Genomic DNA, 17,621 nt, shown 5'->3' on the forward strand with positions numbered 1-17,621 from the left:
AAGACGGAAAATGTGAAAAAAAAGAAAGTGTTCGTGTAAATTGCACTGGTTACTTTCGAACGCTCGTTCTAAACTACATTGACTCCTCTTGCTTAGTTTGGTATATGATAACCATGTCAAATGAGTAGCTATACCAGGCTTGTCACGTGATCAATTGCAAACGACTCGGTTGGGCTGAACGGATAGAACTGGTACAAATGTGATTACTTTGGTCAAATACAATCATGTTACATACACTGGTGTTTAGTTATTGAAAATCTCAAACGTTTTCAGAGCTTATGTCAACAACGTAGTTTTAACTTAAAGAAATTGTTCCTGGATGGTTTCCATGGCTAAACTTGCCAAATGCTAAACATGAATAATTATTCAGGATATAAGAAAATGCTTGTACATGTGTTACATTGATAATTAAAGTTAGATTTCTTCATCTTCTTCTCTGTCATCTGAGACAAACTCCTCGAGAGAATCTTCACATCTGTTGTCATGGTCTAATAGCTTGCACACATCTGTGAACTTCAAACCATTTGCCAGGCAACTGCAGGTAGGAAGTTGACATGACCTTGTACACGAGCAAGACAGTTGTTCTAGCACGGCTGTAGGGGCTGGATCACCGCTCATCCAGTCAATGGCAAAGTGAACACCGTCTTCGTGCCAGCCAAAACCAATGGGGGTAGTGTCCCTTGGCAGCTTTGCAGACTTCGCTTCCAAATGGCTGCTTGGAAGTTTGCGTGAGCCGCATGCTTGAACAAGCAGTCAACACAAGGTGGTAATTGGGTGGAGTCGATGTTACCCTTCTTGGTGCAGAATAACCTGTACTTCAGCTCATTAATGTTATCAGTTCTTGGTTGAGAGCAGTAGAGCTTACATTTAAACTCTTGAAGGCTCTGAAAAAGCATATCTGATAGAACCCATTCCATCCCCAGCTACCTAAACAATTCTTGGTAAGATGTCTGTTGCTTAACAAGCCATAGGGCTGTTATCTTTTTCCTTCCATTGAAGGCACTCACTGTGCCACAACCAGTGAAAGCATGCATACCAATTAGGCATTTGCAAAGTTCTTCTCCTATGGCTGCCACCACACTGCAGATACTGACATATCTAGTTCTTGTCTGTGCTCCACACTTTACATACATGGATGCTGAATAAAGCAATTAAACGCCAGGCAAAGCAAGAATACGTCTGTATCTTCGGATGCCACAGCCACCACCTTGTAGCCCGATTTAGCTGCATGAGCTGCATGTAGAATAAGCCTGGTATCAACCTCTTCCTGTGTGGAGTTGAGCTCTTCAAGTATATTGGCAGCTTGTGAGGTAACCTCGCAACAGTCACTTTCGCATGAAAAGTGACTTTGCCTGTCAACTTTGTTCTGTATTAATCCCGTCTCCACCCCTTTACCACAAACTCTGTGAAGGCCTTTTTATTCTTTGGATTCAAAAGGAGTTTTCTCCACTGCAGCACCTTGTGTTCGGATGCGTCTCCATGTAGTCACACTAAGACCCATTTAAAAAAGGTTTTCTCTTTGTGCGTTTTCAAGAGCTTTTTGGCCAGATGTTATCTGGCAATGGGATTTCACTTGTTGATGTCATTTTCTTAAGGCACAGTACAGTGTTGATTTCTTCAAGCTGGGAATAGGCAATTCCGTGGCCGCAACGATTAAGCATTTGGATGAGTTCAACGTTATCTGTCAGGGACTTCACAGCATAGGGAAGAGGGATCTGTTTGGATGGCTTAATCTTTCCTCTGCTCACTCCAAACATCAGATCTTGGGCGAAGGATTTCATCAACCTCTGCACTCTTGGATGACAGTTTTTATCTGACCCGGCACTCTTTTTATTCAGTCAGATATGTTTGCAAGAACGAACCCTGCTCTTTGGGAACATTCATTGCGATCTTAGCGAGATCTGAAGGGCGTGGAGACTATGACATCTTGTTTCCTGTTCTTTGAATAGCTTTGCGAATGTCAATAATAGCCCGGTGTATATTTGAGCTCCGAGAAGACTGGCTTGCATTGTCCTGTTTTTCCAGAAGAAGGGTTGTTATGTATTTGACTACATGAAGTGAGTCAAATTGGCAAGAACTCTGAAGACACCGGTGGTTTCTAACAAATCTTCAAAGAAGAGGACATCGCCAAATTCTGCCTGGAGATTCTGTCTGGTGTGCTTCTTTGTGGATAACTTGATTTCTTCAACAACCAAAGACATGAGATACGCACAATATAAGTAGTTCTGTCATTTCAGTCAATCTGACTATTTTCTCATTTGCAAGAACATTCGGTCTGATGTAATCATCTGATGTAAGCATCTGATGTAAGCATCTGGTAAGCTTCAGACTTGAGATTAGCATACTCATCTTCTCAGCGATTCACCATAGCCATCGGAAGCCCCAGTGGGACTTGCCTCAGTCCTGGTATAGCCCTTGTAGCATATCCTGTGGTAACAAGCTTCAGCTGTTACGATTTCACGCAACACAGTTGCAAGAATCCTGCGGTCCTTCTTTTCCATGGCTGATTTTCTAATTGAGTGATCTGCACACAAATCTCTGCCTTGTTCCAAGGGTTCCCGATTTCTTGTTCCTTAAGATACTTCTTCTCACAGAATACGCAGACATGCTCATGAGTTGTGCTGGTGGTAGGGGACTGTTGGATCGAGGTCCTCTTAGCTGCCGTTGGTTGTTGGTTGTCAGTTCAGCTTGCTGCTCTGAAATTGTTTCCAAGAGCTTTTTCATGGTAAACATGCTACGGTATTTTCTTTGATAGTAAATGTTGGGATTTCTCCTTCATTTAATGTCTTGGCAATATCAAGGTGTTTGTGTTTACGAACAGCAGCTGCTCGCCTCTTACAAGTGTAGTTCAGGACTCCTCATCCTTTGGTCTAACTAGTTCCGTATCATCGTCAGTACAGTGAATAATTCATGCACAACTACTCTGTTCTGAACGTGATCACTTTTGATCTATGTTTTGTTCTTCAGACGTCACATTTCCTCCTTTTGTGCCAACTGTTCAGTCATGCAAGGTTCTACGTCAATATAAAGACTTAAAGGTTTCAAAAAGCCATTTTTAAACCGGTTTAATTTAAGGGCTGAAGTTTGTATTTAATTATTCAGGTGTTCGTTCTTCACCAAAAATGATTTTATATAAACAACAAAAGCAGCACAAAAGACCATCCGCACTGGTCATTGTAAATTAGCTTAGTCACTATATATGAATGAAATCATCTTTAGCAATGTATGAAATGACCCTCATATCAAAGAAAAACTATTATTTAATATCATTTTCCTTTTGATGCATTTCAAACTCCATATTTTTCAAAATCTCTCATTATGTCATCTACTGCTACACCGTTCGTATATTTCGAGGGTCTGTAAGTTTCTCGTCAAAAATTGACACTATCAGCTTAATATTTAGTTAACTGATTTCTCTAAATGTTTACCTAAATGCTCACTGTTTATTTATCCCCTGAGAACATTTCTCGTTTCTATAAGGAACCAAAATTTTAGCACAAATTACCCTACACACCTGTCAAGAATGCCGCCATCTTAGATTTTCCCATGATGTAATGTGAATGACACCGTTGGTTGTTTTTTAGTTTTTCATGTAATCCTGACACAAATTTCTACTTCTAACAACTTCGAGGAGAAATACAAATGTTTTCCTTTTTTTCAACTATCTAAAGTACTGTAAAACGATCGTGACCATATATTTAAAGGATCTTCTTCTGAGCCTCGTTTCCATGCTGAAGCCATTTTTTGCGAAATTTTAGATTAAAAAATCTAACGCAAAGCTACTCATTCAGAAAGGTTATCATACAAATTTGAAAACACCTCGTGCAGTAGTATCAGCTGAAAACACTTAGGTTTTGTCCTTAGGTTTGGTACCGAAAAGTGGTCTGGCCCATGGACTAATATCTCTAGGAATATTGAAGCAATGTTCTTGAAACTTGGAACCACAAATGTACATCACAAAAGAAGCAAAATGACACCCTTAGTGCTGTTGCCATAGCAACTCTTTCAGCTCGAGTCTCTTTCTGTCAAAAAACTAAATATCCCCATTTGCAACCTCTAAAGTGAGACAAATTGTCCTACTTGGAACAGACATAGTTCCCATATTGTCTTAACTCCCATCATTAGATTGGGTGGGGTAGATGGTTCTTGGTTTAAGACAAAAACTGGGAATTTCAGTTTTTATTATGACAGCACCAGCGGCAAAAGTGTTGTGCAACAGCACTAAGGGTGTCATTTTGTTTCTTTTGTGATGTACATTGGTGGTGCGAAGTTTCAAGAACACTGCTTCAATATTCCTAGAGATATTGTTTATTCAGTATTTTACCATTTTCAGTTGCAAACAAGATGACGTCATCACTGATCTAATTTGCATAACAGAAAAACGTTGATATCTCTAAAATGAAGAAAGATATTTCAAAAAGAAAAATGTCATTCTTCTGTATCTTGAAAGGCCTTTCAAATAAGCAGAAATTATTTTTCATGTCATATGCACTTTAAGGAACAAATAATTCCGAAATACTCTTGAAAACCCTCCTTGCCTTTGGCATCCCAAACTGTTCTATCCCCCATGTCTTCAAGATTCCATCATTATTCAAACCCCTTTTCTTTACAACTGATTTCAAGAGCCCTCACTAACTTCCTATCAACTTTATAAATCAGAAACTCATCCTTTCATTCCATCTCAGAAACTGTAAATATATGATATTCAACTTAGTGAACAAGCAGGCAAAGACCTGATCGACTGAGTTGTTTGACTTCCTTGTAGAGTGATCCTCCTACCCCCCCTCCCCACCAAAAAAAAAAAACAAAGAAAAGAAAAACAAAATTGGCCAATTCCAGTCTATGGAATCCCCGCTCTCCTTCGGAATTCTGAAGTGCTGCCTGTGGTATGGGTATGGATATTGAAACCACCCATTCTTGGTGACTTGAGATAGAGAATCCAAAGAAGATGTTGCAGTGGTTTTATTAGCATTTCAAACAGGAGGGCAACTGGTTTTAACAGGCAGGGAAAATTATTACAACTGAACTTCTTTCTTCTTCTTCTTCTTCTTGTCCTCACAGCTGGTCAGTTTACCCAATGCCCAGCCCTTAATGTAAAACCTGTATTTTACAAATGAAAATATGTATATATGTTATTGGCTGGCTGGTTGGTCCGTATAGTGAAAAACTGTGACTGTACTGACTGCGCGGTCACAGTTTTTTGCTATACAGACCAAGTCTAAGCCAGCCAATAACATGTTTATTTTTTTCCTGAGGTAAACTGGCTTACAAGTGGGTTTGTTTACAGAACTTTGTCATTGAATTGGCTTACATGCCGCCTACAAACCATTTGTACTTAAAAAAATTTTAACAAGCGAACGAGTGAGTAACTCAGATACAAGACAAAGAAAGATTCATTAAGGAACAAATTATCGAACTTCTTTATAGCCTGCAGGCAGGCTCACTTTTGAGTCACATGTGTGAGCGGCGAAGAGCAAAGCAATCCGACGGGAAGGAGTCTGGTGAAGAGACGCCAAGAAAGTGAGCCTGCCCTGATCTCTGTAATTTTTTTCATTTCTGCTTCGTCTGAGCGAAGTGAAATACCATTGGTTGAAAAGTGGGAAAGGCGAGAAAACTGTCAATCTATTATGTTTGATGAGGAGCGATTAAATCCCCATGGAGTCGGTAATTTACCGCACATAAACAGACAAGTCGTCCACATTTGGAGTCAAAGGAAGAGTTGATTGTGCATATTACTGATGTTTTAACAGAGCTCCAGTCTCTTTCTGGCTAAATTTCAAACTAAAGAGAGAGCAGGAAATAGCAGTTGAAAGTATGTTAATGAATCAAGACATGTTGCCAACTGCATATGGGCAGAGTTAAATATTACAAACGTATGTGATTGCAAGCGGGCAACGAAACAACACGAAGGCGTTTGTCCGTCTACCAGCATCGTCAAAGACCAGATTGCCAAAGCAAGATCACTTGGAATCAAGTGTGTGTCCTTAGTAGACATAAAAGTTGACAGTTTTTCTTCGGCAAAACTTTATCAACAACGGATATGGCGCATACATGTTGTTATGAAAAAGATTTACAATTTTCCCGAGAAATCTGAGCTGCCAAAGTTCATACTTCCGGTGAAAATTAATTGACTTATTCTTTTCTGCAGTTTCCAGGGTGGAAATAAAAAAATTGCAGAGATCAGAGCAGGCTCACTTTCTTGTCTCATGGCTCCACAGTTCGATTTCACACTCACGACTATGCTGCGTGTGCTTGTGCTCCAACATGAGCCTGCTTGCAGGCTAACGTCTTTATGATAGCTACATTTATTTCACCAGTTAACTTCTCCAAAAGTGTTTTTTGGTGTGAAATTTTGTGCAAAGTTTGAAGTTGTACTACCAAAACAATTTCTGTCAGTCGTTGCGAATCACCTGAAATCAGACTTTTCTACTGTAAATTGAGTAGCAGAAAGTGAGGAAATTCATGAAGTGTATTCCACAGAAATTCTCTTAAATACAGCAACAATCAGAGAGGTAAACTCAACTGAAATCGACTCATTTCTTGCTCAAAAATTGTGCGGTGAGAGAAACACAGGATTACGTGCCATTACGGTGCCGAGCTACAAACGACCAAACAAATTTTCACAACTTCAAAGCACTCAATTGAATTTATTCACTGTCCGTGCCATTTAAAAAACAAATAGAGATAAACTTCTGTTGATTGATCGCAGATGGATGTGTGTAAAAAGTAAAAGATTGACCATTACCGCTAATTCATTCACAAGAATAGATTAGCACGACAGATTCTGCCCACTGTGTCAGTCTGGATGAGAAAATTCCGCCTGTTCTCAGAACCAATCAGATTGTAGGATTTGTTGGGTTCCACCCACTCACAAGCTGAGAAAAAAATAAATTAAAGAAATCAAATAAGGGATGTATTCCTAAGTTAATAAAGTGTATTATCATTTGTCTCACGATGTAGTCACTTGAGATGTAGATCGCGACGTTTCGACTGCTTACTGCTAGTCTTCTTCAGGCGATAAGGTCGACTGATTGCACGGTGTCATTTATGTTATCATTTGTGTTCTTTGATCACAAAGGCACAAACAACCCCAAGAAGACAGCCTGTCGCGGAATTTAAATCCACCGCCGTTTTACCTTAAGTCCAAGGAGTTCCGGAGTCTCTCCGCCGCTGCCTAGAACAACAAGGCATTCGCACCATCTTTAAGTCCGACACACTTAGTGCGACCAAAGGACACCGTCAACCCGGCTAAACAAGATGGTGTTGTCTACAGGATTCCCTGTGAGTGAGGCAAAGTCTACATCGGGGAAACAGGGAGATCTATGCAGGAGAGGATCAAAGAACACGACAGGGATATACGACTCGCCCGTACCCAGACCTCCGCTGTTTCTGAACACACCCACGAGACCGGCCACTATCCTATCTGGAATGAGGTCAAGTTTATTGATCAAGATCCTCACTGGTACACACGTAGGGTCAAGGAAGCTATTCACATAAGACTTCACCCTAATAACATCAACAGGGATAGTGGAACTGAAATTCCTGAAGCATGGATACCCACGATCAAGAAACACAACAACAGGAGAACGGTACAACAGCGGACCACTGAGGGAACAGCTACTCGCCAGAACAATGGAACAATAGGAGGATCGAAATGCACCAATCACAGCCGACCTTTGTGATATAAATGATACCGTGCAATCAGTCAACCTTATCGCCTGAAGAAGACTAGCAGTAAGCAGTCGAAACGTTGTAATCTACATCTCAAGTGACTACATCCTGAGACAAACGATAATACACTTTATTATTGCATCTACCACGATGACTAACAACAACCTTTTCCTCAACATATTCCTAAGTTGTAAGGAAGAAAAAAACACTGGGTTTGGGATTTCAAAACCATTTGACAGTCATTATGTTGCCGTTTCATTGTGAGTGAAAATATGTGGTTGTTGTCGAACAGGGCCTGAAGCAGGAGAAACATGTAAATCATGAGGAACTTTATTTTGTTGCCTGTGCAATTATACATTACCCATCCAAGGAAAGTGTCACAGAAGCAATTCACCTTCCACCAGAACAAAATGGCATACATTTAATTTAACAGGAGTCTTTAAATTAAATAATTTTTTTTTTTTTTGCAGGTCGATGATGGTTACGACAGTGACATTTATTTAAACAAATTTATGGTTTATTACATAACAAGTACCTTGGTAAGTTTGTACATTTGTGTAATACCCACTGTGTATTAAGACAATTAGGTATTATTAAGTTTTATTATATGGCTGTCTCACAAGGACTGGAAACTACCAAATTCACAAATTTGATTGGCTGAAATCAATGTTGAAAGCAGCCTAGATTTTCCCATCTAGACTGGCATCTAAACCGGTAATTTTTTGTGGTGAAAAAGTCACAAACTAAAATGCAAAATCCTAGACTATTCAACAAACAATATTTATGGAAGTGCCAAAAAGCCTGATGAGAAAAAAGTAAAGAGGACGAACAAACCTTGGCAGAATTATATTCAGCTCATTGCCGTTCACAAGCAAAATATCAGTTAGTACAAACCAGTTACATTAAACGGATTAAACTGGTCTTGTTTCACTGCCATCAGAGCTTAGTAGGTCTGTATGGGAGAATCTTGACCTTGGTCATGTGTACAGACCTCACTACATTCGGTCTGTACTCACAACCTCAGTCAAGATTCTCCCATACAGACCTCATGCTCGGTTAATAAGAGCTAATACACATTATTAACAAATTATTTATTGCTATTCTTGGGTACTTATTACCATCATTCTGTTCTTCCTGATACAGCGATGATCAACAAAATGCAACTTAATTATTCATTTACTCAGAAATGTTAAAATCAATGTGAAGGAATAGTTATTGTATGCTTGTTCAAAGATGTAGATGTATTTATTATATGAACAGGTTGATAGCATAATAAGCAGTGCAACAGTCTACAAATGTTTGCAATTGTTTCAGTTTATACACCCTTTGTTGCTTTATCTGCAAAGCCGTTAAATGAATGTTGCTATTAATAAAAATGTCTACCAAAACCCACCACAATATTTGGCCAAAGCCATTACTACCCTTGACCAAATACCCCAACCCTTGACCAAACACCACAACCCTAGACCAAACACCACAACCCTTGACCAAACACTACAACCTTTGACCAAACACCACAACACTTGTCCAAACACCACAACCCTTGACCAAACACCACAATCCTTGACCAAACACCACAACCCTTGACCAAACACCATAACCCTTGACCAAACACCACAACCCTTGACCAAACACCATAACCCTTGACCAAACACCACAACCCTTGACCAAACACCACAACCCTTGACCAAACACCACAACCCTTGACCAAATGTCACTAGAACCCTAACGGTCAAAAAAGACCACACCTGCTGACAACACCAGTACTCATAACCAAAGATCACCACAACCCTTGATCAAAACCACCACAACAATTTATGAAATGCCACCTTAAGCAATGAGCATTACAATCCTTGACCAAAATCCATTGCAATTGATAACTAAAATCCACCACAATTGATAACCTGAAGCAACGACAATTGATAACCAAAGGCAACTGCAATAATATTATTGGTAACCAAAAGCAATCACAATTTATAACCAAAAGCAACTGCAATTGAAAGGCCGCGTGCAAGAACGTCCCCTAGATTTTTTGGCCATTTTGAAAGTGTTCAAAAATAGCTGAATTTTGGCATGTAGGCTTCATTTTACCTGAGAAACATTGCTCTGAATTTTTTTTGGCTGGGGTGCTCTTCATTCTCGAGAAATAACTTATGCAAAAAGCTCAGTTTTCCAAGCGGCATCTTTTGGAGATCTTTTGTTGAACAAAAAACAAAAGAAACCTTATTATTTTGTTGAACAGCAAACAGGCAGACTGTATATAGTGTATTCCACTGAATCTTAGCTGTCTTAAAGTCAAAGGAAAATAGTATATAGAGCGGAAATCTGGGAACAGATTGTTTACATCGGTTATTGTGATGTAAACACAACACGTGAATCGATTGAGCGGCAAACAAAATACCATCGAACAAAAAAGAGATGTGCCGCATTAGAGCTCTGTCAACTAATATCTTAAGCATTGTGTTAAAGTACCTTGTATGCCTGCCTGGTGGTTGAGAGGCATCATAAAGCCTCGATAAACCCGTAAGTCATCAGCACGTTTTAAAGAATCAAAATGTGTTCTGAAACTTCAAAGGTAGCTGATATACCGTAATCGTGTTATCAGCATTCAAAGTCAGATTGAGCCAGGCAGTAAAGTCCAAGAGCAGTTCTTGCCCAAGAAAAATACCCTCTGGTGAGTTGTGGCCCATTTGCCAAGCGTTGCTAGTGTCAAAGTTTGGAAAGCGAGAACTGGTTTTTGACTTATAAAATTTGTCTTGTATCGACCGCCATGTTTTCCTACACACGAGGTGTAAAGACCCTTCCTGGCATGCATTGCGATCACGTTCTGCTCGCGTTTCTTGAACTGGTAACTAGATTGTTTCGGCTTTTTTCATTTAAAGATAATAATGGCCAACAAGTAGCGATCGATTATAACATAGATCTGTGATCCAGGTTGCATTGATTTTATTTCATATCGGCATGATTTGTAGTGTTTTGAACTTCTGGGATCAGCGGACATGCAGATGTATGGAGACCCGTTGTTGCGCAGAAGGGTTAATTTGTTAATCTGTTAGGTGGTGTGTGACATAAAGCTACAATCGCGTTTGTCGAAAAATATGTATTTATCTCGTGATTTTTAGCCATTTAAGACATTGCTGTATTTGGAAAAGTGCTTATTTGATGTTTATTTGTTCAGTGCAGATAATCATTGTCCCAGATAACCAAAGTAAGTTCCAGATGTTAACACTATTTTCCGGCTGTCATATTTTACCTATTTAAACCTGAAATCAACATTTTTGAGCTTATACGTTGCGTGAAATTACCATTTTGCTGTTTTCTAAGTGAAATCAACATCCTTTCCGTCACGCGCTACGTGAAATCAACATTTTTACGTATTTAGACCTGAAATTAACAATTTTTAGCTATAAGTTGCGTGAAATTAACATTTTGCTGTTTTTTAAGTGAAATCAACATCCTTTCCGTCACGCGCTACGTGAAATCAACATTTTTACCTATTTAGACCTGAAATTAACAATTTTTAGCTTATAAGTTGCCTGAAATTAACATTTTGCTGTTTTTTAAGTGAAATCAACATCCTTTCCGTCACGCGCTACGTGAAATCAACATTTTTACCTATTTAGACCTGCAATTAACAATTTTTAGTTTATAAGTTGCGTGAAATTAACATTTTGCTGTTTTTTAAGTGAAATCAACATCCTTGCCGTCACACGTTAACGTGAAATCAGCATTTTTACCTATTTAGACCTGAAACTAACAATTTTTAGCTTATAAGTTGCGTGAAATTAACATTTTGCTGTTTTCTAAGTGAAATCAACATCCTTGCCGTCACGCGTTAACGTGAAATAAGCATTTTTACCTATTTAGACCTGAGATCAACAATTTTTAGCTTATAAGTTGTGTGAAATTAACATTTTGCTGTTTTCTAAGTGAAATCAACATCCTTGCCGTCACGCGCTACGTGAAATCAACATTTTTACCTATTTAGACCTGAAATCAACATTTTTGAGCTTATACGCTGCATGAAATTAATATTTTGCTGTTTTCTAAGTGAAATCAACATCCTTGCCGTCACGCGTTAACGTGAAATCAGCATTTTTACCTATTTAGACCTGAAATCAACATTTTTGAGCTTATACACTGCATCAAATTAATATTTTGCTGTTTTCTAAGTGAAATCAACATCCTTGCCGTCACGCGTTAACGTGAAATCAGCATTTTTACCTATTTAGACCTGAAATCAACATTTTTGAGCTTATACGCTGCATGAAATTAATATTTTGCTGTTTTCTAAGTGAAATCAACATCCTTGCCGTCACGCATTAACGTGAAATCAGCATTTTTACCTATTTAGACCTGAAATCAACATTTTTGAGCTTATACGCTGCGTGAAATTAATATTTTGCTGTTTTCTAAGTGAAATCAACATTCTTGCCGTCACGCGTTAACGTGAAATCAGCATTTTTACCTATTTAGACCTGAAATTAACATTTTTGAGCTTATAAGTTGCGTGAAATTAACATTTTGCTGTTTTCTAAGTGAAATCAACATCCTTGCCGTCACGCGTTAACGTGAAATCAGCATTTTGACCTATTTAGACCTGAAATCAACATTTTTGAGCTTATACTCTGCGTGAAATTAATATTTTGCTGTTTTCTAAGTGAAATCAACATCCTTGCCATCACGCGTTAACGTAAAATCAGCATTTTGACCTATTTAGACCTGAAATCAACATTTCTGAGCTTATCCGGTGCATGAAATTAACATTTTGCTGTTTTCTAAGTGAAATCAACATCCCTACCATCACGGGTTAACATGAAATCAACATTTAAACCTTTTTTGACCTAAAATCGACATTTTTGAGCTTTTACATTGCGTAAAATTGACATTTTGCTGCTTTCTAAGAGAAATCAACATCCTTGCCATTGCACGTTAACATGAGTCAACATTTTAAGCACTTTTGACCTGAAATCAACAAATTTTGAGCTTATATAAGCTGCGTGAAATTGACATTTTGCTTGTTTCTAAGTAAAATCAAAGTCCTTGCAGTCGCGGCGGCCGATCCTTTGTCATGATAAACCGAGGCGAGACTTCGACATATAACAAAGGATTGGCTCTGTTTATCATAACAAAGGCCCGGCTTCGTTTATTTGAAGGACTCGGCGGGAAAAGGGCGTCAGGTATTTTAATCAAAAGTGAACTTTGTCGAAAACGCTCCAAATTTCGCATGCAGTTTTGTTCAGGTATGTTAAGCAATGTCCCGTAGTTTTCGCACTAGAGTTTGCTTTGTTCTTGAGATATTGCGTATGCAATAAACCACTCGGTTTTTCCAACCTGTGTGCCTTTTTTGCATACGTAATTTCTTGAGAACGAAAAGCAACCCAGCCAAAAAAACTTCAGAGCAATGTTTCTCAGGTGAAACGAAGCCCACATGCCAAAATTCAGCTAGTTTTAAGTACTTTCAAAAATGGCCGAAAAATTTAGGGGATGTTCTTGCATACAGCCTTTCAATTGATAACCAAAAGCAATCACAATTGATAACCAAAAGCAACCGCAATTGATAACCAAAAGCAATCACAATTTGTAACCAAAATCCACTACAATTGATAACCAAAAGCAATCACAGTTTATAACCAAAAGCAACGGCAATTGATAACCAAAAGCAATCACAATTGATAACCAAAAGCAATCACAAGTTTACTTTTACTTTGCTTATTAACAGGGTGAAACAGCACGTATTTTGGTAAGAAATGGAGATATTTATGAAGGTGTTCTAAAAGCAGTCTCCTCAAAGGTAAGAAATGACTCCCATTGCTGACTTTATTTAACAAGTGAACCAGTTTACAAACAGATCAACTGACATGTAATTTCATTTAGTTAGACATGACCAGTTTCTTTTGTTGAGTTATTTTTTTTGTTAAAAAAATATCTCTTAGTCAACAGGTCTGGGCTATGTTAATAGCAGTTCAGTGAGTGAGTGAGTGAGTAAATGAATGAGCGAGCGAGCGAGAGATGTATGTATGTCACAGCAATCAGATTGTGTGTTAAGATTTCATTCTGATTTTAGAATGGCCATCTTAGTTTTTCTACAAACAGAAACAGGTATTCTTGTATTGGCCTTATTCTGACATTGTTGATGCTGTGTTTACTATAGTTAAGCTCAGTATGTTGTCGATGGGTTTCAAAAGAGTTCAGAATTCGATAAATCAGCCAAGGAATCACAGTCTTTGGTATACACTAACATGTCATCGAGGCTGTGGTTGCGTTAAGTGAAATTTCGAATGAAATGCTGTTCGACAACTTGGTGATTTCTAGGACAAGAATGATTGTTTTCAGTGCAAAATGCACTATTTTGTCTCTGGTGGTATTCGCCAGGTTCCCATCACCAAGTTTAAATCATTTATGTTTGTGCAAAATGTTTCAGTTCCTGAATGCAAGTCTCAAGTAGTGCTGTTCACAGAGTAATACTGTCTTCTCGTTGAAACATTTCTTGGAATCGATACTGAGATACTCATTTGAAGTGGTTTTCTCTATCAAAACCATAGAAATTTCGGATGGCTAGTTATGAATGAGAACTCTGCTAAGTTTCGAAATTTTTTTTGTTGTTGCAGGTAAATGTAACAAGATATTTTTATTTGTTTTAATGCACGATTGGTTGCAATTAAAAACTGACAAATCAGTGACTCCTGTTCACGCGGTGATAATAAACAAACAAGAAGCCAATTTAGCGGCATGTCCAGAATCTTTAACCTGCTCTAAATGTTTGGACGTCTCTTTTTGTTAGTGTCTTCAGCAGCATTTGAATATCTTGCATTAATTGCAGTTCTTTAAAACAGGAATTTTTAACAGAGATTTGTGGCAGGTGAACTCTTCAAATATTCCTGAAGTAGAAAATTCAATTACACCATGTTGTGTATGTGCTATTACATATACACCAGCAAACTTCACAATAGATCAATTACTCTGTGTGATTTCTTCAAAAACTTAAACACAAAATATAACATAGGAAAACTCACACAAAGGGTTGGGTGGGGACTGGGCTCTGAAATATTCATCAGCAATGGTGGACAGCAAAAAAGCAACTGACAAACAACACTGAGCATGTGACTCAAAAAACAAGCCCTTGGGCCCAGGCCCCAGCAGTGTGTGAGAAAACATTTTCCACTTATTTCATTCCTCAGCCAGTGGAAAATACAATGTATTACGAAAATTAACGCCATTTGAAATTCTGAGCAGTGCAGTTCTGAGTTGAAGTGTTTGAGAAGAAAGGGGGTGAATATTTTTGCTTTAGGCAGTTTATTAGTGTCACTAAATTCGAGATTAGTGTCATTACTGTCCCTTCAAGACACACTGGTTCTGAGTTGAAGTCTTCCCGAAGAGAGAGGTCACTTGAGACATTTTGCTTTCACGCTGTTTCACAGAAGGAGTTGAGAAGAGGGTATTGTGGTGAGTAAACCAGTGCTTTCTGTCTTTCATTGACCTTTTTATGTTTTTCTTAAGAGATACTTTTTCACTATGACATGGCTTTTGAATTACTCATCCATGTGGAGGACTGAAATGCTTTAAAAGATGCTGTCCAGTTTTAGATCGATCTTGGCCCCTTCTAGGACAAACTAGATATCCATATTTGCTCTCCGTGCCTTAAGACAATTAACATTATAATTATTGATCCTTAATTCATTTGGTTGTTGCCTTAAAAATATGGTCGGAAAGTTAAATGCTGATTTTATGGCCAATTTATAGTTACTTTCAGTAAGATTTAACTTCAGAAGCAGTTCCTCAAATGTTATATGTTCACCTTCTTTCAAGTTATTTAATTTTTTAAATAGTTTTCCAAGTGTCTTTGTGTTGTTTTATGTTGTGTCGAGGTGTATTATTCTTTAAAGGATAAAGTATTTCAGTTGCCCTTATGGGTGGTTTTGGGTAATTAAATCAAAATTTATTCTTTGATTTCTTTCTACAGGTATGAGAAGGCCTGTGAATCTGCCTGTTAACCAGCTTTTGCAGCTCCGGGTCATTCACTGGCAACTGACAACAAATAATGTTATCAATAAACTCTGTAACAATAGCATCATCATCAACTCCAAATACTGGTGCATTTTCTAACTACATAAGCATGTGAATGTGAGGTGAACTTGGTATTCCTCTCTGTAGAACCAGTCAGAAGTGTTTCCTAATGCTAGTGCTTCACCATTTTTTCTGACATACCTGTTTCCATATCTATGTTAGTTTATTTTGGGACATATTCATGCTATGGCACCCAGGAAAAATTAGGGAGGGTGAGGGAAAATAACAATGAAATAAAGAGACATCAAAGGATAAAAGTGCAGAAAGAAACACCTGATACTCCACTTTGCATAAGAAACTATCCTGGCATACAGTATTGTGCAAAAGTAATGGAAGCGAAATGTGCAAAAGTTCGCTCCAAAGTTTAATTGAAATTTTGCGGCCTGTTGAGTGATAATTTGCTAGAACAAAAGACGACATTTCTTCAAATTTTTTGATAAGTTAACGAAAAATTGCGAGCACTAACGATAATTCACCAGCTTATACACAAAATTTTGCAAGGCACTAAATGGCAGTTCGCCAGCATGCGTGCAATTTTCATGTAACTTACACAAGATAAATTTGGATTCATGTATTTGTTTGTAAATTCGTGCCAGAGAACACGGTATGCAGTCATTGATTGCTGTATAAGAGGATAACGTACAGTGTTATCTATGACGTATGTGACTTGAATCTCACATGCCAAAAATTTGCGAAAGTTTTTCAAGCAGGTTTGTTCTCTTGAATTCAGTTAGAATGTGCTTAATTACTGTATTATGAAGACAGCGAGCTCAGTTCGTTCCACAAACAAAACAGAAACATCTCCAGTTCTGGGTATTAAGCTGCTAAAGCAAACAGCCACAAACAACTTGTTGTCGAGAATATGATTACGTAATAAGCGTGCGACGCTGTTAATATTTACTTAAAACTGACAAGAGACAAAAGAAGAGATCTTTTTTTGTACACGTGGGATCGAGTTGAACGAGCGAGTAATGAAAAGTGTATATCGAGAGTGATTAGCGTTGAGCTTGATGTAAGCCTGTATTGAGAAGTTAATCAGAGCATTAAAGCAATTCACAACACAAGTGGCACCTCCGACGGGACAAGATGAAAGTGAGAGTGCTCAAACAAGAGCAAGAATCCGACCCGAGCAAATATGACGGAGAAGCAAATAGCAGAGTTGGACACCAAAGTTAAAATGCTTTACTTCAAGCTCAACCAAACCGACGAGATAGTGGAGAAACGAGAACGACAATCTTTAGAGCGCCACCAATCATCGATTACAAGTATTGTTAGTGCAGTGGATACGCTTAAATCCACAGTAGAGGAAAAGAAGTTCACAAAGGGAGAGAGCAAGGACGCAATAAAAACATGGAGCGGAGAAATCAAAAAACACCTCGAGAAGGCTGACCAAGCAACAAACAGAGTTCAATCCACAATCCAAGTGATAGATATGGAGGAGCAGGAGAAAAAAGCGTTGGAGAATCATAAACTGCAGATGGAGTTCGAGAGAGATTTTAGAGCAGAAAGCAGAGTTTGAGAAAAACTGTGAACAACAAAAAGCAGCCACCGAAGCGACCGAAGAATGTAAATCGTCTTCAGCTGCCAAGCTCCCCAAATTATCCATAACGAAGTTCAATGGAAGGATAGAAGAATGGCTCCCTTTCTGGGGGAAATTTACATCCGAAATAGATTCCACTGACCTGGCACCCCTCACTAAATTTGGATATCTAAAAGAGCTGTTGGAGCGGCATGTGAGCAAAGATATTGATGGGCTACCATTTACAGAGGAAGGATACGAAAACGCGAAGGCTATTCTCGAAGCGGAATATGGACAACCGACAGAAATTGTAAATGCCTATATCAAGAACATAATGGTGTGAGGAGTGACCACGACGTCCCCC

At 38.5% G+C, this 17,621-nt stretch overlaps 1 protein-coding gene across 1 annotated transcript in view; it reads left to right on the forward strand.

The window, feature by feature from the left end:
- Positions 1-17,621, forward strand: part of LOC145462385 (uncharacterized) — a 71,225-nt gene that overhangs the window by 11,909 nt on the left and 41,695 nt on the right. Inside the window, exons 3-4 of the mRNA XM_081445895.1 lie at positions 8,142-8,210; positions 13,394-13,465. Of these exons, the coding sequence (XP_081302021.1) occupies positions 8,142-8,210; positions 13,394-13,465 (141 nt within the window). The remainder of the gene's footprint in view (positions 1-8,141; positions 8,211-13,393; positions 13,466-17,621) is intronic.

This window comes from Orbicella franksi, chromosome 12 (genome assembly GCF_964199315.1).
Source record: "Orbicella franksi chromosome 12, jaOrbFran1.1, whole genome shotgun sequence".
Taxonomy (NCBI): Eukaryota; Metazoa; Cnidaria; class Anthozoa; order Scleractinia; family Merulinidae; genus Orbicella; species Orbicella franksi.